General features: G+C 42.5%; 1 protein-coding gene across 1 annotated transcript; it reads left to right on the top strand.

Moving 5' to 3' along the window:
• The first annotated feature begins 11,693 nt into the window (after positions 1-11,693).
• Positions 11,694-22,429, top strand: CD180 (CD180 molecule). The gene is made up of 3 exons (XM_067568767.1): positions 11,694-11,783; positions 18,766-18,932; positions 19,712-22,429. The coding sequence occupies exons 1-3, from the start codon at positions 11,694-11,696 to the stop codon at positions 21,441-21,443; spliced, it is 1,989 nt and encodes a 662-aa protein (XP_067424868.1). The 3' UTR covers positions 21,444-22,429.
• The last annotated feature ends 3,790 nt before the right edge of the window (positions 22,430-26,219 follow it).

Here is a 26,219-nt window from a genome sequence, read left to right on the forward strand (position 1 = left end):
GAATGTAATTGGATTTAAGATTCTTAAAATTTGTAATTGGCATATTTTAAGACAGCTCCTTAAATGACTCCTTCTAAGTGACTAATTTAAATATCTTCCTCAATTTCACAGGATTTAGTTCACATTGCTTTCTTTGCCCATCTATAAACTGTTTAAGTTATTAACTAGATAGGCTTCATTGCCCTTAAACAAATTATTTTTCTGATACATAAACAGTTTTAAGTATCTAATAAGACACTAAAACTGAATTCACAATAATTTTGGAAAATAATATATTTTGGTCTTAACTTACCATGAGAAAAGTGCCGTCAAAGCTCACTCTGAAAGATATAATCTCTGTTAAAAGCTCTCCACAGAGACATACAGAAGAGATTGTAATGGAAGTAACCAGTTTATCATTTCTGTTGTTTTGTCTAATGTTTTCTCTTCCTTTCATTAATAATAAAATAGTCATAGTTAATAATTATGATTATTTTGCTTGGTCTTGATCACGGTGTCCCCTAAGATATGTAAAAGAAGCCTTCTTTCTAAACAGTGGGAGCTAAACCTCTGTGTTGATAGTAAAAGCAACAACTTTTAGTAAGCGCTGGCCTACCATTTCTTGTTTCTCTAAGCGAAATATTTTTAGTCATTTTTAAACTAAAACTAGTTGAAGTCCAACCATTTAAAACTAACCCTTTCCAGCCTCCGCATGGCATCAGTAGCAAAGAGCAACCAGCCTTGAAACAAGCTAGCAGCTAAAATTTGTTTACACAAACTGTTCAAACAGTGAACAACTCAGACAAATCATGACTTGCCATGGATAATTTGTGAAAACAAAATTCATCAGAGAAATATAACAATAAAAATAATTCAAACACCCCTAATTTTAACTTATAGTTTTACTAAAGTCAGCATTTTCTCATGCTTATGTTCAGGTCAACTTGTATATGAAATAGATCTTCAATTATCCAATACCTTTTTATATTGAAGTCTCCATTATCCAAAATTGGGCAGTCCCTGGAATGCATAATTTGCATTGTAAAGTTCCCCTTTTCCGCAGAAACCCATTTGGCTAGATACATTTCTTGAGTTATCTTTTCAGATTAATGGAATTCTGTTATATGATCTGTAATAAATCCACTGCTGGAATGGAATGGAATGTTTCTCAACCTTTTAAGTGGCAAGTACCCTCTAACTTCTGAAAATTTTAATAAGTACCCCAACTCAATTTTCCACAGGATTTATATTTACAGACTAATGTGAGCCATATGTTGGAAGAAGGGCTGAGTATATTAAGGCCGTGATATGACAGATGTCAGATCTACTCTGGGTAGTATCACCACCTTTACACCAGGGGTGCGCAATTCAAGAATGTACCTGGGCTAGAGGTGATGCTGGCCAAAGCTAAGAGGCTTTGAGTGACATGCCAATGCTGGGGAATATAAAGCGCTGCACCAAATTTTTTGCCATAGATTTGAGAGGAGAAAGGGGTGAGAGAGAGACAGGGAAGGAGGGCGAGAGAGAGAGAGAGAGTGAGTGAGTGAGTGTAACTGGTGAAATCTGGGGCTGTCTTAGTTGTCAATTTCACTTTTCAGCTAGAGCAGTGAAATTGAAAAGTTTTCTGGGCACTGGGCTTTGAGCCAGAGAGAGGGGCTGCCACCTGGGCAAGTTGCAGGTGGATGCAGCCTGGCTGCCAGCCCTGGAGGTGGGCGACTGCCACCCAATCCAAGCTGGGACAGAGGAGGCTTCCGTGCTGGCTGGGACCCAGGGATGTGGGCAGGTGGCTGCTGCCCGTCTTCAAGCTGGGGCACTGGAGGCTGTCCCTCAACTTGGAGCTGGGGAATGGGTGGCTGCCACCCAGCAGTGAGGCTAGCTCGCAAGATGCAGGAGGCTGCCACCAGACTCCCACCTGGGAGCTGGGACCTGGCGGGAAGCGGGGGACTGCCAGTGGCCGGGGGCTGCCACACACCTCCCATCTGGGAGCTGGGAGTGGGTGGGAAGTAAGCTGCTGCCACCCGGTTTCCCCAGAAGTTGGCAGCTGCCGCCTGCCTCCCCTTCACTCTGTTTTTCCCTGGGTACCCCCTGCCTGTGTCTCGCGTACCCCCAGGGGTATGCATACCCAGGTTGAGAAACTATGTAATAGCATATTTGGGGAAGTATAAAATGGCAGAATGGACTCAATCTCATATTTCTCACTCATTTAAAAGTCACTCTAGGAGTCAGAGTAGCTCTTTAACTAAAGTCTTTGTAAGAGTTATTTAATTTTAAAAGTCTGTTCTGAGAACTAAGAGTGACAATTTACAGAGTGTTTTAGTGGGTTAGTATAATAATTGTATTGGATTATTAATTTTTAAATTTTAATAAATTATGTATTATCTTAAAATACTATAGTATTTTTAGCCATAATAATAATATATTAGGGGCATTTAAAATTAAGGTTGCTATTCATTTTTTAATTTTGGTTTTTTTTTTAATTTTAATTAGCAAACTGCACGTATGCAGCTGTTTGACCTTGCCGTACAAAGGGCATACATTGTAATGTTTGGTTTTTTAGCTGGCAGTGGCTGAACATACAAAATGCAGTACTGTCAAGTTCTGGGGTAACACTAGGACAATGATGGAATGTTTAAACCCTAGGCGACAGAGAGGCTCTGGGAGGATGGAAGTGAATCTGGAGGGGTGTGAATAGCTAGATTCTCGTAATAGTGTTACATCACAAAATGATGGAGGCAGGTCAGTTATATAGACTGACCTGGATCGCTTGGTAAGGTGAACTCATTTGAACAACATGTGTTTTACTACAGCCAAATGCAAGGTCATATATCTAGAACTAAAGAATGTAGGTCACATTAATATGATGGAAGAGTTTCCCAGAAGTCAGTGACACTGACAAGGACTTGAAAGTAATGCTAGATAACCAGTTGAACAGGAGCTCTCAATGCAACATTGTAGCTAACAGAGTGAACACGATCCTTGGATGCAAAAATAGGAGGAACACCATGTAGGAGTTAGGAAGTGGTATTACCTCTGCAAATGGCATTAGTGAGACCATTACTAGAACACCATGTCCAGATGGCCACACTTTTAAAAGGATTTTGAAAAACTAAAAGGATACAGAAAAGAGCTCCAAGAATTAAGGTCTGCAAAAACATTCCTCATAGAGAAGGTCTTAAGAATCTTAATCTATTTAGTTTATCCAAGAGAAGGTTAAGAGATGACGTAATCAGAGTCTATGCTTACCTCCAAGGAGAAGAGATTTTTGATAGCAGACAATGTTACAGTTCAAGGCAACTGCTCCTGTATTCTCCCTCTGTGGTACCTTGATCTGTGGTTACTCTAGCTCCCAGCTCTTCAGCCATCACACTCTTGGGTAGAGTTCTAGGTCTCTCTCCCTCCTGACTTGGATTTTTCCAGGCCACATGGTTCCTGCCTACACTGAACAGGGCAGCATCTGCACTTTGCTTTCTCTCTGAAGGCTGTGAACAGCTTAATTGCCCACCGTTATAAGTAACCACACAGTCTTTTCTGGCAAGCACATTTTTTGTTAAGGTGAAAGCATTACAGAGAAAACATATTAAAACTAGAAAAAGCACCTACACACATGCTAAAACGCTTACCAGAGGTCACCCCGACTCCAACCTCAGGCTCTGGTAGATGTTAGGCCTTCCAAGCCCACAACTAGGTTTTCCCCATGGTTACAAGTTCATAACTATCTCAGATTCAGACCCAAAACAACTATGAGTAGTTCAGTCTTTCCTTTATACAGCTTGTGCCTTTGATCTTGAGACTCTGAGAATAGGTAATCAGCACATAATGACCCTTTCCCCAGGACACAAAGGCTAGGTTGTTGCATAACCGGAGGTGGGAATTTCCATTCACTTTCCCGTGAGATTTCCCCAGGCAAACCAATTGACACTGTTTGTCCCAAAAGTCCATGCTTGTCTGGCATATTGTTCACTAGAGGCCTTGAAAGTTTGTAACACTTCCCAGGGTTCACATCACATTTCCCCCCCTCAATAGGTTACATACAATCCCAACCCACAATAACACGTAAACTTTGCATTTAATACTCAACAGACTCCAGAGATATTTAAACTCAATTCAGTAAGGGCTCCCAATGTCATGGCAATTTCTTGCCATCTCTGTCACAGATGGCTCCTCGATCTAACAGAAAAAGACACAACAAGAGCCAATGGTTAGAAGCTGAATCTACACAAATTTAGACAAAAAACAAGTTAACCAGTGAAGGTAACTAACCACTGGAACAATTTACCAAAGAACATGGTGGATGCTCCATTAGCTGAAGTTTTAAATCAAGGCTGCATAGCTCAAAAAGACGTTGTGGGCTTGTTGCAGAAATTGCTCGGCGAGGGTCCTTAGCCTCTGTTGTGCAGGAGGTCAGACTAGATGATCACAATGGTCCTTCTTCCGGCTTATGAATAAGGTCCCAGTGGACAACTGGCAAATAAGAAAGGAGAAGAGAAAGATAATGGAGTGAAAGACAAAGATTAAGGAGGAAAGAGAGAAGTTGAATAGTGGGGAAAAGATTATAGGAGAAAAATGATGTGAAGGGGAAATGGAAAGAGAAAAATTCCCCACAGCAGAAGCAGCACCAATTGCCAGGTAACACAACGTTTTGTGCCTTAGTTTATAGAATTATTGGGTGACCTGTAAATAAGAACACCTTTCCAGGCCTTTCATAAAATGTAAATATAAAAATAAACATAAGAGTAAGATATACAAATGAAAATAAAAGGACATATATGAGAATGGCATATATCTTCCCATGAAACTGCTGAATAAGCCTTGTGATTCCTACCTATAATGCTTTCCAGATAAATCCTCTCCAGAAAAAACTTTATTTTCCTCATTTTTATGTACATAAGAATAAAAAAAAATCAACCAAGTCAGGAAAGCATAAAACCAGCCCAGTAAAAATACAGAGCAGCAAGTCCAAGCTTTCCTGAAATTCCCAAGATCCTGCAAGTATTTTAGGCTGTGTGTTGGATTCTAAACCTTAGCTCTGTCCCATTAACCACCCATCCTCCCCCATTCATATTTATGTACTACTTGTATCACAGGCAGCCGTCCAATTGACTTGTCCAGCTCTAGTTAATGAAGCAGCGAAGTGATGTAATCCAGAGACTGAGGATATAAAAGAGACTAGCAGCAACACACTGAAGGGCCATTAATCAAGAAGCAATGTGTTCAGTCCAGTAACTGCTTTGTCATCATTTGGGGTTAGCCTCCTTTATACTGAATTTAAAACCTAAGAAGCTGATTGTGATGCACGGAAACCAGACTGAGAGGGTTTTTCCTCCGCATGTGAAACGTAAAGCCTCTAGCCTTCAGCAACAGAGGGTGCTTGGTTGCTCTGCATGAGTTCAGCACCGTATATTCTGCATAATTAAGAAAATGTATCTGTGTGAGGCTCAATGCAGCCTGCAGGCCCAGGAACTAAGTATGCATGTCCTTGGCATTTAGAAAGTCCAGATGTCTTTATCTTCTTGGGCATCGAGTTAGATTCTGTCCAGATGGCATCTTGATTGCTGGAAACTCAACTGATTGAATTACTGGGACTGTTATCTGCACAGCAGTTTAGGCACATAATGCTTTCATCATTGTGTTAGAATGGGTTTGCCAAATGCCAGGTAGGAGGCCGGATCACTAACTAACATGTCTGTAGCATTTCCAAGTGTGTACAGTTAACTCCCCAGCCCAGGCCCATATTTATATTGTTTCATATTGTTTCCACTGATCTACATCTAATGAATAGGCGGATGCTTTGGAAGTTGCTGAAACAGAATGTAGGCTCTAGGTAAAAATCCCCACAGCAGCACACCTCAGAGCCTGCGTTAACTGACTCTGGCTCATGGAATGGAGCTAAAAATGGCAGTGTAGACATTCCCATTCAGGCTGGAACCGGGTCTGTGAAACCTGGCAAGGGGGTGTGTCTCAGAGCCTGGTCCCAGCCCAGTTGGGAATATCTATGCTGCTATGTACAGCTCCATAGTGCAAGTCGGAGTCAGTAGACTCAGGCTCTGAGACTCACTGTAACAGGTTTGGGTTTTATTTGTGCACTGTAGACGTATCCAGTGTCTGCTCTGGATTTCAGCCTCATTTAGCTAAACCCACTGTGTGGAACAACTGGCAGTATCTTTAGTTACCCCCCATAGCTGCTGAGTGGGGGGCTTTGGTGTTCCAGCAGTCGCATTAGTTTCATTTCAAGGAAGAAACAGCTGTATCTGTTACTGTTCACAGCTAACAGAACAGACTGTGCTGCCTAGAGGCATTTTTCTAAAGTGCTTAGCATTGGCCTAACTTTGCTCCCATTAAAATAATTTCTAAAGGAAGCCAAACTGTCCATCTTGGATTTGTTTTTACGCTGTCCCACTCTCAATCCCTCCAATATGTCTGAATTTCCCTTCCTAGGCAGCCCATCCACCATCTTTCCATTCACATCCCTCTTCAAAGCTCGCAAACACTGACCTCAGGTCAACAAAACTACTGTCACTTACCTGGGGACAAAAAAAGGCCCTTCTTTGCTGGGTCTTCTAGCATGTTCTGTGTTGTCCGTTTAGTTAGATGCTGCAAGCTCCTTAGGGCAGGGGCTGTGTCGTCGTCCATGTCCTGTGAAGCACCAACCACACTGTTGGCTTTAACACGGAAATAATAATGTAGTGAGAGCATGAGCATTGGGGAGGGGAGAAGAGGCTCCTCTACACCAGGATGTCTCACACACAGCTTGCTTATGTTTGTCACACAGTTCCCCTCATGCTGCAGCTCTTCCCAGTCAGAGGCTCTTCACCCTCTCTTCTCTTCCCCTTTCCCAGCCTAACAGGCTTTGATCACCCCTTTGCCAGGCTGACTGCCAATGAAACACTGTCTACAGGTCTCTGGAATGCCTGCTTGGTTTCTTCTACTTAAGAAACAATAATGAACACATTCTAGTTCTAACTGAGCATAGCCACAGTCAAGTGGCAAAGTGACGTGCTAAGCTTAATTCCATTGGCTAAGCCAGGGAACTTGTGTCTCAAATGTACTGTACGCTTTTAACCCGAGAGCAGGACAATTTGGGTATAAAGAGTAGATCCAACTTAGGTATGAGGGGTTTTGTTTCCGCTATAGTCATTGGCCCAAATCCTATCCTTACACTCCATGCAACCTCAGTGAAAGAAATAGGCCCAGTTCAGCTATGGAGTGATCAAATACAATTCCTCTAAAGACAGTGGAAATGTAACCACTTGTGCGAACAGTCAGTTGGGCCCCATGTGGTTGCACAGGGTGTAAAGCCGGATGATTTGGCATTGTTGCAGTGACTAATGCCAGTCAGTTTGTTTCTTTTCTGTTTGCAGTCTTATATGTAATCACAAAATGCTACGAATCACAAGCCCTGCTCTTTTGTTTTCTTCTGTGGCTATGCAGTGAGAAATATGATTTAAAAAGGCAAATGCTTTAGCTTTTCAGTCAATCAGTAGGCAACAGATGATGACAACTGTGGGCCAGCCTGCTGGTTCAGCAGTAGTAAAATGTACAAAAGCTCAAATGCAAGATGCAGGCTCTGTCCTTCACTCCTCGAAAGGCACAGGCTTTGGGCAATTTTGAATGTTCATTTTATTTTAAATCTAGCCACCCTTACTCTGCTCTCTGTCAATCAATTTCCCCACCCCAGCTTTTTCCCTTCCTTCCTCCTCTCACTAATCTCTAGTCTTTTTGCCAAACTGCCCCGACCCCTGGAGCCCTCTTCCTATTCCACTGAGCTGGCCACTTGTAGTGTCCCTCATGGAAGAGAAGAGATTAGACCTGGTTGTGCTAACTGCAAAGCGGATTGTTAATTGTAGTTCCTGCTCTGTGGCTCTCACTGTCTTGCTAGCTGACAGGCTGAATGTATTCAACTTGGACTACCTAGTAGCAGCACACAGGGTTTGCTTACTATGAGTAATCTTGCAAGAAATGGCTGACTTTTATTTGGTAATGCTTCCTCAGATTCAGTTCTGCAATACCCATCAATATTTCACATTGAAAATGAAGTACTGTCACTCCACCCATTATAAAGCAGACAAAATTACTCTCAGATAAAACCTTCCTCTGGATCTCACAGTGCATTCAGTTCTGATAGATGTTATCGGTCTGGTTAAACTTCTTGGCAGCAACCTGTCTCCTTTTGCATCTTGTACAGGGTGTCTTGTTCAGGCTGAGCATAGTGTTCCCTCTTAACAAACAGCCAGCTGTGGTCATTCAAATAATCTACCAGCTCAATCCTGTGCAGCTCAGATTGGAGATGATTCTTGCCATAGTCACAGGTTTTGAGTTTCTAAAGCCTAGATGCTGAGATTTTAAAAGCCTAGGGGGGTTTGGATGCTCAATTCCTACAAAAATGTACAATGACTTGGATGTCCAAGTCCCCTAGGCAGCTTTGACAGACTGTATCTCTATGTTCACCCTTTTTACAAGACTATAATAGATTTTTTACCAAGTATACCATATGAGATAGCATTTGAAAACTCATAATGTGCTGATCATTATTGTCCTGGTAAAATATGTGTGGCAATATTGTATGTAAAGTTATAAGAGTCTACTGTATAACATTACTGCGAGATGTTCCAAGTTTAGAAAAACAGTCACAAACACATTGCTCAGCGACAAAAGGCAAATTGACATCTCAGCCAGTTGTCCACAAAATCAAATGGACTGTCACCTGGTTAAGCAGGAAAATGGGTTTGAGCAAGAAAACTACATTTTGGCAAAAACACACCCTCACAGACCTTCTGTCTCCTGAACCTCAGCTGGAAATGATTTTCAAAGAAAAAGAGGCCTATAAGAAAGGGGAACTGAGGACCCAAAAGACTCATCTCTTTCTCGCTGCTCATGGCATCAAAAACACCAAAAGGACAAGGAAAATAACACTGAACTGGGGGAAGGATCCAGGCTGAAAGGAGACTGCTAGATACTGGTGAATTCATTTAGATTATTAAGTTAGATATTAAGTGTGTCATCATTTATTTTCTTGTAACCAATTCTGACTCATGTCTCATGACTTGTAATCTTTTAAAATCTATCGTTCTGTAGTTAATAAACTTGGTTTATTGTTTCATCTAAGCCAGCGTGTGTGTTTGGATTAAAGTGTTTGTGAAACTTTATTTGGGGTAACATGAGCAGTGAATATAATTTCTATAACTGAAATGATAGACTCTATATGAGTTTGTATTGTCCAGGAGGGTGCTCGGCAGTACAAGATGCACATTGCTTGGGGGCGGGGGGAGTAGGGGGGGCGCGAGTGGGGAGTCTGGGACTGGGAATTTGCAGGCATTGCCCATTTCATGAGTGGCTGGCTATAGCACTCATACAGTATAGCTGGAGTGATTTACATGCTGGAGGTTATGTTTGAGCAGGCCGGGTATGGTTGCTCACACAATGTAAAAGCCACCCTCAGGTTGCAGAATTGACACAGGTTCAGCTGTCCAGATTGTACCATGGTTGTACACAGTATTTTGTAAAGCAGGTGACCGTAGGGCTACAGATGGTCACAGCTGCTTTCAAAAATTTCAGCTCTAGTGTATGAAAAGGCTCAACATACAGTAATTATATCCTATATCTAATTCAATAGTCCTCCATAAACTCATGGCCTGTTGTCACTTTTTGCAGATCATGGCTAATCTGTCTACATAAAGTGATGATGGATAACATCAGCATCAGGTTTGAAGATGAGTGTTCCTATAAAAGCCAGGAATTTGGAGAAAAATTAAAAGTAATTCAATGTGTAAAGGCTCTTTTTCCTGTTCAATTGGCCAGAGGGCTGGTGAATACACATGTATTGCATTAGCTAGGGACTCCTGCTTGGCTAAATGTAGCACATGGCTACAGTATCATAATTTGAAAAAATATCTACATCATGGCTGATTTATCTTCATAAGCTCACATGACCGCCCCAGCACCCCTTTCTGGCACACAGCTTTGCTTTCTTTTCCCCAAATTCAGGACCACCTCAGTCTGCCCTTATTTTTGGGGTCAGTTGAGAAGCCCACATTTGCGATAGTCTTATCATCTCACAGCACGACTCAGCACCACAATTACTTCCCACACCCTTTTCCTTGGGGCTTCCATGATCGGCTGTGGTAAGGTGGCCCTCTTGCCAGGTCACAGTCTCACCCCTGAATAACAAACGTGCAAATTAAATGCAAAGGAATGTAAGGTCTTCTTGAGCTCAGTCCTTGAGAGACTCTTCACCTCCTCCTGGGCTCTGCAGTGCTTTTTCCCCAGGGCTTTCTCTCTAGATGGCTAGCTCTTGCCAAGCCACTGACCTTCAGGGCTCCTCTGGAGTCCTTCCCCTAGCCTGATTCTCTCCAGGCAGGGTCTGACCTTGTCCCTGGTCTCCCCTCAGGCTGTCTGTCTGTGCAGTTGGTCGTCTCCCAGGCTTTCTTCAAGAGCATCCTTTATCCCTGCTACCCTCTCACCTCAGGGCTAGTCCCAGAATAGTAGCTGCCTCCCACAGCTCCTCCATGGTGCCTCTCCCTTGGATTCCAAAACTACCTCTCCCCTGGGCCTCCTCCCCACCTGACTTTGGTCAGTTCCTCTCCTCGACTCCTGACCATGCCCTCTCCAGGTGCAAGCAATAGGCTGCCTGAAGTGTTCATTAAAATCTTTTCAACTGCTAACTCCACAGTAAGGCATTTAAATAACAGTGATCTGACTGGCAAAGGTGCTGAGCACCTGATGCCCTCGCCCCTCCCCCCCCCCCCCCCAATTGATTTTAGTGAAATGTGGCAGTGCTCAGCACTTCTGAAAATCAGGCCACTCATATTGAAGGGCTTACATATGGATTTAGGCACCTAATTTTAGGCATCCAGGTTTCAACATTTTCATCCACATTAGTGCTGATTGGGCGAGTAGGGGTGTAAAATGTTGTGGGTTGTTTTTTTTTTGGCAGAAATTCAAATACCAAACACTTTCACGCACTGTATATGTGCTAAAGCACCCTTTAGCTGATACGGAAAAGATTTAAGATCTCTGGAAAGTTAAAAATAGCATCTCACTCACATTAAATTATATATTGGTGAAAAACACCAACCTAAGCCTGCTGATTCCGCTTTCTAGGAGGTTATTTCTGCTCTGACTCCTACTCTCCACCGATGTAACTCCACTGACTTCAGTGTAGCTATTCCTGTTTTACAGTGTGGTCAAATAGCTAGCACATGGGACTGGGACATGGAACACCTGGTTTCTAATCCCAAGGCTATCACTAGCCTGGTGTGTGGGCAGTCAGTTCCCCTCTGGGCCTCACTTTCCCCTGCTGTAATATGGGACTAAAGATACTGACCTTTGTGACATGCTTTGAGCCCTGCTAATGCAATGTGCACTGTAAGAACTACGTGTTATCATTTACACCAATGTGAAGCAGCTCAGTATCAGGTCATAGGTATGGCCTGACTGGATCACTCAGTTTTCATTTTCTAGCTCAACTCTGAGCTCACTAGACATCACTTGAAGAGCTATATTTAAAACAGGGAACTTCCCCTTTTGTGCCATGACTGTGATTTCACTCTTGCTAAGCCTGAGAAGTTTATCAAACTGTTCTTTCTTTTCCTGTGTCCACCATTTAATTCATTTCTAGCAGATAATTTCAGTTTGTCTTGGTTTCACTGTTCTGTTTTGCTTTCATTAAGAGAAGATACCACAAGATTATCTGAGTTTAGAAGCCATCTAACTCCTTAATGACTTGCCGTATATATTGGTTGATTTTGATGGGGCTCGTCTGTGTTAGCTGTGCGGTAACTCAGCCTGTTGATAAGATGTGCACTGAGGTGAGTGCTATAGTTATTTGTCTCTCTTGGGGCCAGGGGGCCTTATGTCTAGAGAATCAATAATTAATTTTTGGTGATTATTTGCATGCTAACATCTGATTGCTTTGAAGTGCAGAGAGATTTTTTTTTTTTTGGCTCTGGGATGTCCATAAGCCTCCAACAGGGAAAATAAGCAGGTCTTTAAAGACACACTCAGACGCACAACTAACCCTTTTATATGGGATCCTTTTGTATCTGCCAGAAACTGACAATGCTTTACCATATTATAATGCTTTGGGGCTATTGAAATCTCATATGCATTCTTCAGCAAGATGTCAGAGCTGGAAAGAGAAAAGGCTATAAAGGGTTTGTTTCCTACCATTTAGGTCCAAGAATTTGTAGATACCAGAATAAATGAACAGGACAATGACTCTCTTTTATATAGCAGACATTTGGGGCTGAGCAGACATACGCTTCCACACCAAAACAATAAGAAAAGGAAATATTAGGCACTCTTTTGTCTGGGCTGATTAATTCTTAATGAAAAGGGCAGGGCAGGGCTGGCCGGTGGGTGGGGTGGAGGGGTGAGGAATGAAGGCATTTGAGGGGGACTTGGTAGTATGGGGAGAACTATCGGAATTAATATATATTCTATGTGCCACAGTGGCCTATAATAGATTCTTTGCTTTATTGAAGTTGTACAGCTCCCATTATCACCCCAATTGTGCAAAACTGTAAGGGGGATTTTTTTCCTGTACTCCATCTGGAGACCACTTTATGCCCTGAAACATAAGGGCTGCTCGCTCTTGTAACTTTGGGATGGCATAATGCAGACACTCTTATCATTTACATCAGCAGCTAAACCTTTCTTTTCTTTTTTTAATCTTACTAAGTCATTTGCTCCAGTAACTTGCTATGGCAGCACGTTCCACAGGTTAATTATGCATTGTGTCAAAACAGTCTTTCTTTCATCAGTCCACAATGTGTTAGTTTTTCTTAAGTCTGTATTTGACATTTCCCTAGGAACTTCTAAATTAGAATTGTCTCTGGTTATTTAATTCTGGGAGCTACTCATTTGCTGTCACTCTGATTATTTTATATACTTCTTTATATCTCCTGTCATTCCTAATTCCTGTTTGTGGGTCTGCTGTCTATATTTGCTTTACTTGCAAAATTCCTACTGAGTACTGAAAATTTTGAGCAACCTAGGAATTATTCGGCCCTCTACTTGGAAAGAAAATGTAACTATTTTGTTACAAGTCAGTTTCTGTACAGATCCTAGTGAGCGTGCCCTACCAGCCACACACTGGGACTGCTGTGGGAAGAATACAACCCTCTGTGCTCTGGATTCCCCTGGGATGTGTGTTAAGCTTCTAATGCCCAGTAAATGCATCAGACAGGCCAAGGAAGGAACCAGTGCTGTAGCGTGCGGTGCGGTGGCTGTTACCCCTTCTCAGAAATGGGGCTCCTCAGCCCACCTACCCTGGGCCCTCAGGACCAGCACTCCCTCCCAAGATACCCTAACTACTTGAACACACCCCTCTCCCAGAATTCCACCCCTGAAGGTGTGAAGCGTCTGGTCCACAGCTTACCGCTCTTGGGCAGTGGTTAACATATAGAGTCATGTACATGTGCATACATACATGTAAAGCACAGGAGCACACAGATCATACAAAACAATAAGCACTAAATGCATATCTTTCCCTCAGTTTCTTCAAGACATTCTCTGAGCCAGGGTTCAAGTCCTTTGGGTAGGCCAGAATCCTATGAGCTCAGGAAAGCAGGCAGATTCCCCTCCCACAGGAGGCTGCTACATTGCTGGGTGACCTCTTCCCCCTGAAGATCCTCACCCAGCATCTATGACCTTGCTCTCTCCTATCCCTTGCTTCCTTTGCCTGTCTGCTCACTTTATCTGCATGCGCATTTCTTTATTTAAATTGCTGCTGGTCATCTTGTCTCTTTTGTTCTACTCCTGGTAGTTTTCCACTGCTCCTACCTTCTCCCCTCCCTCAGACAAAACAGCTAAACTGTTTCTTTTCCCCCAGAAGATTCAGCTGCTTTATTAGCATAAGCTTTGTGAGATCTAAGTACTGTTGTTAACCATAAGTGTTTCCCATTGTCCCTGTATCTGCAAGAGGGACCATCAGTAATGGTGAATCCATCTTCATATAGGCAGACGTTTCACCAGTTTTGCACAATATAATTTCACATAATCAATCAGCATTCATAAATTGTACAGACATAACCTCAGTTCAGCACTCTTTCCCATTATGCGCTGTAGGCATCTATTTGTGATATGGCTGCTTTTGCTAAACACTGTCTGAGGACTGGTCTACACTAGGAATTTACAATGGTATAGCTACACATCTCTCAGGAGAGTGAAAAATCCACACCCCGTAAGAGATGTAGCTATACTGACCTAACCCCCAGTGTAAACAGTGTTAGGTCAACAGAAGAATTCTTCTGGCAGCCTAGCTACTACTTCTTGGGGAGGTGGCTTACCTACACTGATGGGAGAACCCCTGCTGTCAGCATAGGTAGCGTCTGCAGTGAAGAGCTGCAATGGCACAGCTGTATTGCTGTAGTGTTTTAATTGTAGACATACCTGAGAGAATCCAATAATCATTTTGGCTGTACAGTGAGGCACTGCTGTTCTCAACACAAATGATTTAAATTTAAATAGTTAGTAAGCCAGTAACATATTCTGGAACCATGGCTAGTAGGGTGTATTGTGATGTGGTTAAATAAATAAAAATCGTTCCTCCTCAGAGCCTCCTGCCAGGATATCAGGGGCTGCTAACCAGTCAAATCAAGATTTCCCAAGATAAGGCAAGTTCCTCACCCCTGCTCTGTTTCCTTTACACCAGATAAAAGGGGGCAGAGTGACAAAGGGAATCTCAAATTCCAGGATCTGGCTGGGGCAGGATTCCTCCACTGCAGGAACTGTGAAAGAGTCCCTCACAAATGTTGGCTTTGTGGGCAGGAAGGAGCAGGCTGGGGGCAAGAGTGGCATGTCAAAATCAGGGCTGCAACAAAGGGAGGCTGCTGTAACTTAGACAAGCCCTCAGGACTATATAAATTATGTCAGGCATCCCACAGCAGCCCAGGATCAGGAGGACATGAAAATAGCCTTATCGGCACCTTCGTTCCTTCTCGGTTATGAGTTCTGTGCTGGGCCTCTTAGCGACTTGTTCACTAGGACTAGCCCTAGCTGTTTTGTCACCCATGCCAGAAAATGTTTTTGGCCCTTCCCACCCAGCTACATAAAAGGCAAAAACCAATAATGATAGTTTAGAGCAAGTTTTAGCTAGAAACCTCAACTGGTGGATGTGATGATGTCATGTTAGAGAGAGAGAAAGTGAGAAACAAATGGAGATGTTCAGAAACTGACCAATAGCAGAAAAGTAGACTGGGGTGAGATAAAGGTCACTCCTAATACCTGCAGGGAAGGATCAGTTAGGTAGGAAGGAGGATCTCAAGGAGGTCTAAGTTTGAGTAAACAAGAGAAGCTAATTAGCATATCAGACAACTGATTGGTTGAAAATGATATTATCCTTGGGAGGGGAAGATGATGTTGATTGATATTAAGAAAGCAACCAATCAGGAAAGGGAAGAAAATCATATATAAGGCAAAGACTAGATGATTGGAGGAGCACAGAAGACAGCAGCAGCACAGACAGAATAGAAGGACCTGAGACAAAACAGAGGGATTTGACCAAGAAGAAGAAGTGGTGTGACTCTTCTAAATATAAAGAATGTATGGGTATGATTGTAAATAAAGCTGGATGCTTGTGTTTGAATGACCTCCTATGCCACCCTGTCTAGGATTGCCTGATCAACATTCACAGAACATTAGTTTGTAGCAATATTGAGTGTTATTGTAATGTTACTGTATATATATGTATAAGGAAATTGTATGATACATTGTAATAAGTTTGATATTAAAATATAACATTGTTTTAAGGCTTTATACATATGCATACAGGGTTTCTTTCTCTCTCTGGTATATTGTATGTTGTAACGTATGTCTACCATGCTGTGTCCCAATTTAAGTATTCATAACATTATAATATATGCCAAGGAAATATTATATTGTGTTATGAGTTTTGCACTGCAATTTTAGAGTTTGTTATATTTGATGGTGCGCCACATTAGGTTATATAGTTTATGGAGTCGTGGATTGTCCCAAGTGGCTTATTTCATTTCTGACATTGATTTTCAATTTAAATTGTATTAGAATTAGCATTTAATAAAAAGACATTTTGTTTTTGAAGAAATTAAGTGTCAACCCTTTGAGCGGAGGACTGTATCCGTGTCCTCCCAAGCATAAACTGAGGCATGCACATCTAGGGAGTTTCCAAAAGATTTAAAAGGGAAACCCTTCGTGAATCTCCTGGGTGGACCACCTCCTGTTATGCGTTTATAAAATTAAGACTTGTGATTGGTCCATTAGCACACTTAAGCCATTACAGCATCTTTTGGATCCAAATTTTGGGGGCTCAGCACCTTGATCACCCAGCTATACAGCCACCTTGTTGCCCACAGTTTCATAGTCTAATGTAATGAAAAAAAAAAAGTGTTAGTTTAGTTTTCCATTTGGCAAAGTTGTGAAATTCTCAGCAACACTGGATAGCAATACAAAATAGTCCATGGTTTAATAGAGGACACAGTAAAAATTATTCACATCCTGCTAGCTAATGGAAGGTGAAGCCCACATGCTCCTTGTATCACCCATTTGTGGGATGACTGAAAAACAGTAATGGCCCTATGTTCATTATCAGCTACTAATAGACTGATACCTGCTCTTAAGTCTAGGGGGCTTCTCTTGGAGTCTGGTTGTTATAGTAAGCAATAGTTTCCCATGAACTTATTACTGTCCAATAATAGAAATGTCGCTTACTTTAGGTGTTCTCTAACCTTTTTCTTTCAGAGCCACCATCCCAACATGCTATAAAAACTCCATGGTCTGGGGGAGAGGGCTCCAGGCTTCAGCTGGGGGGTTGGAGGACTCTGGGCTTTTGCCCTAGGGTACAGCTTCTACTTGGGGTTTCAGCTTCATGGGGCAGGTGGGCTTGGGCTTCTTCCCTGGGGCTACTGTGGCTCTGGGCTTTAGCCACAAGCTGCCAGAGCTTGGGACTCAGAGCTTCAGGCACCAGGGCTCAGAGCAGCCCTGCTTGGTGGACCCCCAAAATGGGTCATGGCACCCAGGGCCCAAGCATAATTTTTTCAGGCCCAGTACTAACTTGTAACACGGGCCCCCTCCCACACACATACCCATAGGGGTTACAGCCTGGACCGGCCTCTGGGACCCGGTAAAGTGTACCCTTCCCCACCCATGTGGGGGGCACTGACAGCACTCCCACTCCAGGGGACCGTGGACCCCAGTTGAGAACTAGTGGCTTACTCTATTAAAGTAGAGAATACGGTTGGTCTAATTTTTTTTTATATACAAAATTTCAATGAAAAACTGAAAAAATTAAAATTTTCACAATTTTTTCTTCCTGTTTTTGGCCAACACTTGTACAGAACCGTCCATCCTTCAAAGCTTAGCTGTGTTTTCTGTAGTAAATTGAGAGTTATTTTATTTAACCCTTTAGACAACGCCTGTTATATTTAGTCTCACCATTTGAGAATCAGTAGAATAGGCTAGGAAACCTTCTAAGATTTCTTTGGAGCTAATTTCAGCAGCAGTTAAGTGTGTTTGAGGAGACAATGTAGTCTTTTTCTGACGGTTCCTTTAAGAAACAAGGCCTTGTCTTACTTCGAGGAAGACTTGTAGTCCTCTGGTGCGTGGCTGCCTCTTTCCTGCACTCTTATTCCATTGTTTCTGAGTGGTAGCCGTTCCTTGGGCATTGATTCCACTGCGCTTGTGAACTTCAGCATGGGTTTGAAGCCTGAAATAAAGTTGGACTTTTCATGCATTTTTTTTCACCCAGTCACAAAGCTCAGCCTACTGAGGGTCTGTGCTTGAAAGTGCATAAAACCTTTGGTATTTTGATTGACCATATAGACTCCTATGAAGTCAGAGGCAGGTCCAGTGGGTATGTTAATGAATCCCTGTTTCAACTTTGGAGAATTGAATTTATTTGCATAAGAGACAGATGATTCCATTTCCACTTAGACTGAAAAGTCTTTAAAGGAATTTCAGTCAGTTTCTCAGATATTAATTTTTGTCAAGTTTCAGCTAATGTGCTGAACAGTCCCTTGCTGTGAGTATAAACACATCTCGACTCCTGTTTATTTGAACAGACATTTTCTATTATAAAACAGTATTTTAGCACTTTCAGCCAAGCTTTCTTTTATTCTATACAAGATCTTTATAACTCCCTAGAATTTTTTTTAGGGTGAAACTTGTTACAAAACCCATGGATTATTTATTGGGGATTAATAATTCATACTGTCCTACATATTTTAATTGATTAATGGAAATACAGAATGAGGTATACTTAATATTAGCACAAAAGATCCAAGTCTGTGGTTGAAAAACTGCATTTCATTAAGTCCCTGGATAACATATTTCAGATTTATATTAAGATTATATTAAGATTTCAAAATATACTTTTGTATGTTGCTGATAAGCTCCTGTTCTGCTTTCCTGCTGCTGATCCACCCCACTCCCACCTCCACCCTTGCAGAATTCAGCAGTTTGAGGTTTTTTAATTGAACTCAGTTTCTTCACCATTAGCCATCTAGGTGTCTGTGGATTAATGTTTCCACTCACTTCACTGCTCTCCAGGTGTTTAAGCTTCTGGAGGAGTGGGGGGGTTGTTTTTAAGTACAGTGTTACATTAGGTGTTTGCATTGTTCCAGGTTCAGGTTTTTGGAATGCAGTGGGATGTGATCAGGTATGGTAAATGCCATAAGATCTGTTTTGAATCATGTTTCTAAATGGTTTATTTTTAAGAGAGCTGCTTGGTAAAATGTGCATCTCAGAGCTCCATGTTCACATCCACAGTATGCCTGTGTCTGTGTATTTAATAATATACATACATAATTTCCACAGGTTACAGCCAACAAAAGCTACAGCTGTGAAGATTTAGGGCTGAGAGAGATTCCAGAAAGACTTCCAGCCACCACAGAAATCCTTGACTTCAGCTTTAACTTGCTCTTTTCCCTTCACAGTTCAACCTTCAGCAAGTTAAAGAATCTGGTATATCTAGACTTAACAAGGTACTGTCGATCTCTGTCATTTCCACTGATCACACAAGTCGTAACTTATTTCAAATCTACCATTGTTTAGATGCCCTTATTTCAGCCTTTTTACAATTCTAATAAGAACTGAAGGCTTCCATAGCGTACCATGGCAACCGTCTTCACAGCAGAACCTTCAGAGACCCTTGCAGACAACTGTTGCATGGTCTTGCCTATCAAGAATACCTAGTTGTTTGGAAATAGCTTGTTTCTGGGCTTTCTGCTTTTAAGTCATTGGGACATTTGTAGGACAATGGGTGAAATCCTCATGTCCTATCTATTATTTAGGCTAGCACCACAAATTTGCTGTAGCAAACATCTCACCTGCTTTTCCATGAAAATGTCATTCATTAGCTGTGGGGAGAAGATTCTAGCCTTGTAAGAAGTGCCTTTATTATAGGGATAAGATTTTGATTGTGGTGATTAGAGAAGGCAATGGGAAACCCACCCTTACTTAGCATGTCTCTGTGTGACTTTCATGCACAAGTTCACAGTTGGGACTTCCAGAGCCAGTCAGCCCTAGACAGTTTTCACTTCCCATCATGTTTTTGTCTTATCTGACTTTTAAAAAATGGGTTTCTGAATATCAGCTACATCCCGCCAGCAAAGAAAATCATAGCTTTTAACCCAAAGAAGACCATAGTTTTTCTATGCAAGTGAGAGTGCAATTGGAGTATCATTTTTAAATGATAGTAATAGTGGGAACATTTTAACAGATTGATTTATTACTAATGTTGGATTATTCTGTTCTTTTCAAGGTGTCAAATTAACTGGGTGTACGAAGGTGCCTTTCAAAGCAATGCTCATCTGAACATGATTGTATTGACTGGAAATCTACTCATGTTTCTGGCTGACACAGCATTTGTTGGTCCTCACTCTCTGAAACATCTTGTCTTAACTCAGACAGGTCTAACCAGTTTAGCATTTATTCCAATGCAGAATCTGGATAATTTAGAGACTTTTGATTTGGGCAGCAATCACATCTCCTCACTGCAGTTCCCTCCAAGCTTTCCAACCAGAAACCTCAAATACCTGGATTTTCAAAGGAATAACATACAAAGAATAGCAGCAAAAGACATCGATATTCTGTTGCAGATGAAGAATTTAACTCTGATCTTGAGGGGCAATGATATTACACACATTGAAGCTGGGGCTTTTCAGTCCAACTTCTTTTACAGCTTGGACTTTGGAGGTTGCACTGACATTTCTGTGGTTTTAGCAGGGATGCAGGATACCAAAATCCATACACTTTGGCTGGGGACATTTGAGGATGTAAACGATGGGCTTCCTATAACCCCTACCATGCTACAGAACTTGTGCAATATCTCTGTGGAACATATCAGTCTGCAAAGGAGGCATTTTCTTTACCTGACTGCTGCCACGTTCCAGTGTTTGAGCAACCTCCAAAGACTGGATCTAACTCATTCCTACATCAGCATGTTACCTCCTGACATCAGGGGCATGAACATGTTGGAAGAGTTAATTCTCAATAGGAATGCCTTTAAGCACATTTGTAACATTAGCTCTGCCGCCTTCCCCTCCCTCACTCACCTCTATATCAGAGGAAATGCTGAGAGTCTGGACTTAGGCTCTGGTTGTTTAGAAACACTGTCAAAGCTTCAACACCTGGATTTAAGCCACAGCCACATAGCAAATGTAGACTGCTGCAGCAAGCAGCTAAAAGGCCTGAGTGGATTACAGCACCTGAATCTGAGCTACAACAAGCTGCTTCAGCTCCAAGATTTGTCCTTTAAGGAATGTGCTAACCTGGAGCACCTGGATTTGGCTTTTACACGTCTTCACATTAATGCTTCCCAGGGTCCTTTCCGCAATCTGCATCTCTTGCATGTCTTGAACCTGTCTTACTCTTATATTGATACCAACATTCAATATCTTTTACAGGGTCTGCAGAACCTTTTCCTATTGAACCTTCAGGGGAATAGTTTTCAGTCAGGGATGATTCTGAATGAAAATCTGTTTCACCAGGTACCCAGTTTAGAGGAGTTAATTTTATCATTCTGTGATCTGACAGCTATACAAAACCAAGCATTTCACGCCCTCAAGAAGCTAAGGCATGTTGATCTGAGCCACAACAAGCTTATTACATTCAGCACAGATGCATTTTCCAATCTCAAAAGCATCTATCTCAATTTTGCCAATAATAAGATCCATGTTATACCACGTGATTTGTTAACTAACTTATCTGGCCAGAGCATAATCAATTTAAGTTACAATCCACTGGAATGCACCTGCTCTAATATTGGTTTATTAACTTGGTACAAGCGGAATATGGATAAAATTGAAGACCCTGATGGGACAGTGTGTTGTGAGCCCAAAGCTCTAGCAGGTGCTAAGCTATCCACTGTCACACTCTCCTGTGGGATCGGTGCTGCAGGAATTGTTTGCATCGTGCTGGTTATGCTATTGCTTGCTGCTCTTATCTTGGTTTTGATCACACGCTTTTTAAAGGGAAATTACCAACCAGTCTAAGTGAATGATGGGCTCCACGACAGTAATTTAAATAAAGGAAAAACAAACAGTTATTCTTAAGAAAAGGTCATTTTCCCTACTTGTTGCTTTGTTCCAGGGCAATACTCCTTTTAACATTAGTATTACACTCCCCATTCTCATCGTCATTGTTAGCAATTGATTTAAGAAAAATTACACAGATCCTGTGAATAATGTTAGCCACCTAAGTCACATAGTGGGGCTCCTGCTCTGTGACGAGGGCTAGGGTAATACAAACAATAATAATTAGTCCCATTGAAGTCTGCCACTCATGCTCAAGCAGTGGGGCCTCAGACTTTCGAGGAGGCTAGCAGAATGCAGAATGCTCCGAAAGAAAACTGGTGTGGCCTCTTTCCTAATCATGGTTCACTGATCCATTGGGTGTTGGGGTGGAGATGCAGGGCCTGATTTATTACCCACAAAAGTTGGGAGCAAGGGTTTGTGGGGAACCAGGGGCAGCTAGTGGGAGGAGTTAAGGGGAACCAGGGCAGTCTGAGGAACTTTGCAGTCACCAGCCCAAAGGGAACCTGTTATCAGGGAGTATTTAAGGGGTTGGCATTAGACCCAGTAGTTCATGTCTCTACTAAGTCCTGTCACGCACATTCTCTTCCACATTAACCCCTTCTCCCCTTAGCTCCTGTCCACTTCCTTTCCCCCCAGTAACCCTTCAGCTCACCTTTTCCTCAATAGTCCGTCACCCTTTTCCACCTCCTCCCATCCCCCTTTTTCTACCTAGAAGCTCCTCGTTCTTCTCCCCACCCCCCACCAGTTTCCCCCAGTAGTTCCTTGTATCCACATCTGCAGCTCAAAGTCCCTGTGGGGCACTGACCCTGCTGCAACCAGCTTCTTCTTTCTGCTGGGCCTGGAAAAGCAGGAGGAAGAGAGAGCACCAGGCAGAGTCTGCAAGAACACGAGAGAGGCAGCCGGTGGGTGTGTGTCATAGGAGCTCTACGTATTTCGTAGTATTGAACATGCTATGATGATTTAATGAATAAATATTGTTTATTTTCTTCATGTACTAATTTTGAAGTGTTTGTCATTGTCACTGCCACTGTTACAATACCCCTTCACAGTTGGTTTTGTACCGGGGAAATAACTGAGCAAACAACGCAGCTCTAATTTGTGAAATCCAATAATAATGATCCCCAAGATCAGGCATTTCCAAACAATTGATGACCAGCTGTGTTCAATTCCTCCTACTGGCAGGAAGTGCCCAAATCTGGAGGCCATCACTGTTTTGAATCACTCTCCTCAGAGCAAAAAGTCCTGTGCTTACTTCTCAATAATGTCCCATAGTGAAAGGCTAGAGAGGACTCAATCACTCACAGGTTAATTACTCAGCCCAGCAGGAGTCCCAGCCCACTTCCCTACCCCTGCTTCTCCTCTTCAGGCATGCAGCACCCTTCCCTCTCCCCCTTAGGGGAAACAGGGAGAGCTAAACATGTTCCCCTGTGGCTTACCACCCACTCAACTTCCCTGCTTCTGGCATGCTGCAGGTTCTCCCAATTTAACTTACCTGCGATCTGGTGGTTCATGGACTGAGGGGTCAGGAACATGCAGCAAAAAGAGATAGGTCATGTCAAGAGATCAGGACAAGCAAAGAGGGAGGGAGATTCCTGTGGGGGGAATGTCTCCACCCAAACCTCACCTTGCCATTCAAGCGGCCAGAAATGCTCCCTGACCGCCAGAAACAACTCCTCCTCAGCTGAATCGTCATGGATATCACAGTTCTACTTAGCACTTACATAGCACCTTTTGTCAGAGGAACTCAGAGCACTTCACAAAGGTGGGCTAGTATCACTTCCCCTTTACAGATCCATGAACAGAGGCAGAGAGGTTACATAATTGGTCCCAGGTCACACAACATGTCAGAGACAGAGGTAGGGAAAGCACCCAAGTGCAATGAATTCCCGTGTTTCTTCTCAGTTTTGATTTCAATGTTATGCAGCTGCAGTGCACTATTGTTGTGGTCTGAGCAGTGGGATGGGTTAGGTGGGGTCCAGAGAAGGATTGTACTCAGAGCAGCTAGCCTCTTCTGCTGCCTGCATAATTGTGGCTGCACTTCTATCTTTAGTGCACTAGCTCGATCAAAGCTGATGCACATACATCTACTGAGCTGGAATTTACACATCCAAATCAAGTGTAGACATGTCCACAGAAAGAACAGAAAGCTAGCAAACAAGAAAGGAAGACCTTGGAAAGTACAAGATGATATTCACTCCAGGATCATGAGAGTGTGTTTGCAACTCTTCATATAAATACCTTCAAAATATTGCTGGCATTATACCTATTTTTCAGATGTATTAGTAAATTTGCCACTTTCATACAAATTACATTTGGTACTTAACTTTAAAATGTGTTTTCTACATTGCAAAAAGATGCATGCTAGATTAATAAGTAAAAGGATTTTTTGGGGACAGGGAAGGGACATGCATGAACCCAAACTGTGGTATGTAACCTATCATTTAAATCAGCTTCTGTACCAGATGACTGGAAGATAGCTAATGTGACAACAATTTTTTAAAAAGGCTACAGAGTCAATCTTAGCAGTTACAGGCTGGTAAGCCTAACTTCAGTACTAGGGAAATTGGTTGAAACTATAGTAAGGAACAGAATTTTCAGACACAGATGAACACGCTTTGTTGAGGAAGAGTCAACATGGCTTTTGTAAAGGGAAATCATGCCTCGCCAATCTATTAGAATGTTGTCAACAAGCACATGGACAAGAGTGATCCAGTGGAGATAGTGTACTTAGACTTTAAGAAAGCCTTTTACAAGGTCCCTCACCAAAGGCTCTTAAGCAGAGTCAGCAGTCATGGGATAAAAGGGAAGGTCCTCTCCTGGATGAGTAACTGGTGAAAAGATCGGAAATAAAGGGTAGGAATAAATGGTCAGTTTTCAGAAGGAGAGATGTAAATAGTAGTGTCCACCAGGGGGTCTTTACTGGGACCAATACTGTTCAACATATTCATAAATGATCTGGAAAAAGGGGTAAACAGTTAGGTGGCAAAATTTGCAGATGATACAAAACTACTCAATTTAGTTAAGTCCAAAGCAGACTGCGAAGAGTTACAAAGGGATCTCACAAACCTGGTGACTGGGCAACAAAATGGCAAATGAAATCCAATGTGGATAAATGCAAAGTAATACACATTGGAAAACATAATGCCAACTATACATATAAAATGATGGGGTCTAAATTAGCTATTATCACTCAAGAAAGATCTTGGGGTCATTGTGGCTAGTTCTCTGAAAACATCCACTCAATGTGCAGCAGCAGTCAAAAAAGCTAACAATGTTGGGAATCATTAGGAAAGGGATAGATCATAAAACCAAAAATATGTTGGAGGTGAGCAGCCCTCAGTGCTGAAAAAACAGGTTCAAGACCATTTAGAAAGGCTGGACATACACAAGTCCATGGGGCCAGATGCAATGCATCCACGGGTGCGGAGAGAGTTGGCTGATGTGATTGCAGAATCATTGGGTCATTATCTTTAAAAACTCATGGCTACTGGGGGAGGTCCTGGATAACTGGAAAATGGCAAATATAGTGTCCATCTTCAAAAAAGGGAAGGAGGAGGAACCGGGGAACTACAGACCAGTCAGCCTCACCTCAGTCCCCAGAAAAATCATGGAACAGGTCCTCAAGGAATCCATTTTGATGCACTTTGAGGAGAAGAAGGTGATCAGGAACAGTCAGCATGGATTCACGCAGGGCAAGTCATGTCTGATCAATCTGATTGCCTTCTACGATGAGATGACTAGCTCTGTGGATGTGGGGAAAGCTGTGGCCATGATATACCTTGACACTATCAGAGCTTTCGATACAGTCTCCCACCGTATTCTTATAAGCAAGTTAAAGTAGTATGGGTTGGATGAACGGACTATAAGATGGATAGAAAACTGGCTAGATCATCAGGCTCAATGGGTAGTGAACAAAGGCTTGAAGTCTAGCTGGCAGCCAGTAACAAGCTGGTAACAAGCCGGGGCCAGTTTTCTTCAACATTTTCATTAATGATCTGGAGCCCGGGGTGGATTTCACTCTCAGCAAGTTTGCAAATGACACTAAGGTGGGGGAAGTGGTAGATACGCTGGAAGGCAGGGGTAGGGTATAGAGTCACCCAGACAAATTGGAGGATTGAGCCAAAAAAATCTGATGATGTTCAACAAGGATAAGTGCAGAGTCCTGCACTTAGGATAGAAGAATCCCATGCACTGCTACAGACTGGGGTCAACTGGCTAGGCAGCAGTTTGGCAGAAAAGGACCTGGGGGTTACAGTGAACAAGAAGCTGGATGAGTCAAGAGTGTGCCCTTATTGCCAAGAAGGCTAACAGCATATTGGGCTGCATTAGTCGGAGCATTGCCAGCAGATCAAGGGAAGTGATTACTCCCTTCTGTTCGGCACTGGTGAGGCCACATCTGGAGTACTGTGTCCAGTTTTGGGCCCCCCACTACAGAAAGGATGTGGACTAATTGGAAAGAGTCCAGTGGAGGACAAAATGATTAAGGGGCTGGGGCACATGACTTATGAGAAGATGATGAGGGAAGTAGGCTTGTTTAGTCTGCGGAAGAGAAGAATGAGGGTGGATTTGATAGCAGCCTTTAACTGCCTGAAAGGGGGTTTTCCAAGGAGGATGGAGCTAGACTGTTCTCAGGGGTAATAGACGACAAAACAAGGAGTAATGGTCTCAAATTGCAGTCAGGGAGGTCTAGGTTGGATATTAGGAAAAACTTTTTCACTAGGAGGGTGGTGAAGC

Source organism: Emydura macquarii, unplaced genomic scaffold, assembly GCF_026122565.2.
Source record: "Emydura macquarii macquarii isolate MOO-44397 ecotype Brisbane River unplaced genomic scaffold, CSIRO-AGI_Emac_v2 contig_2897, whole genome shotgun sequence".
Classification (NCBI taxonomy): domain Eukaryota; kingdom Metazoa; phylum Chordata; order Testudines; family Chelidae; genus Emydura; species Emydura macquarii.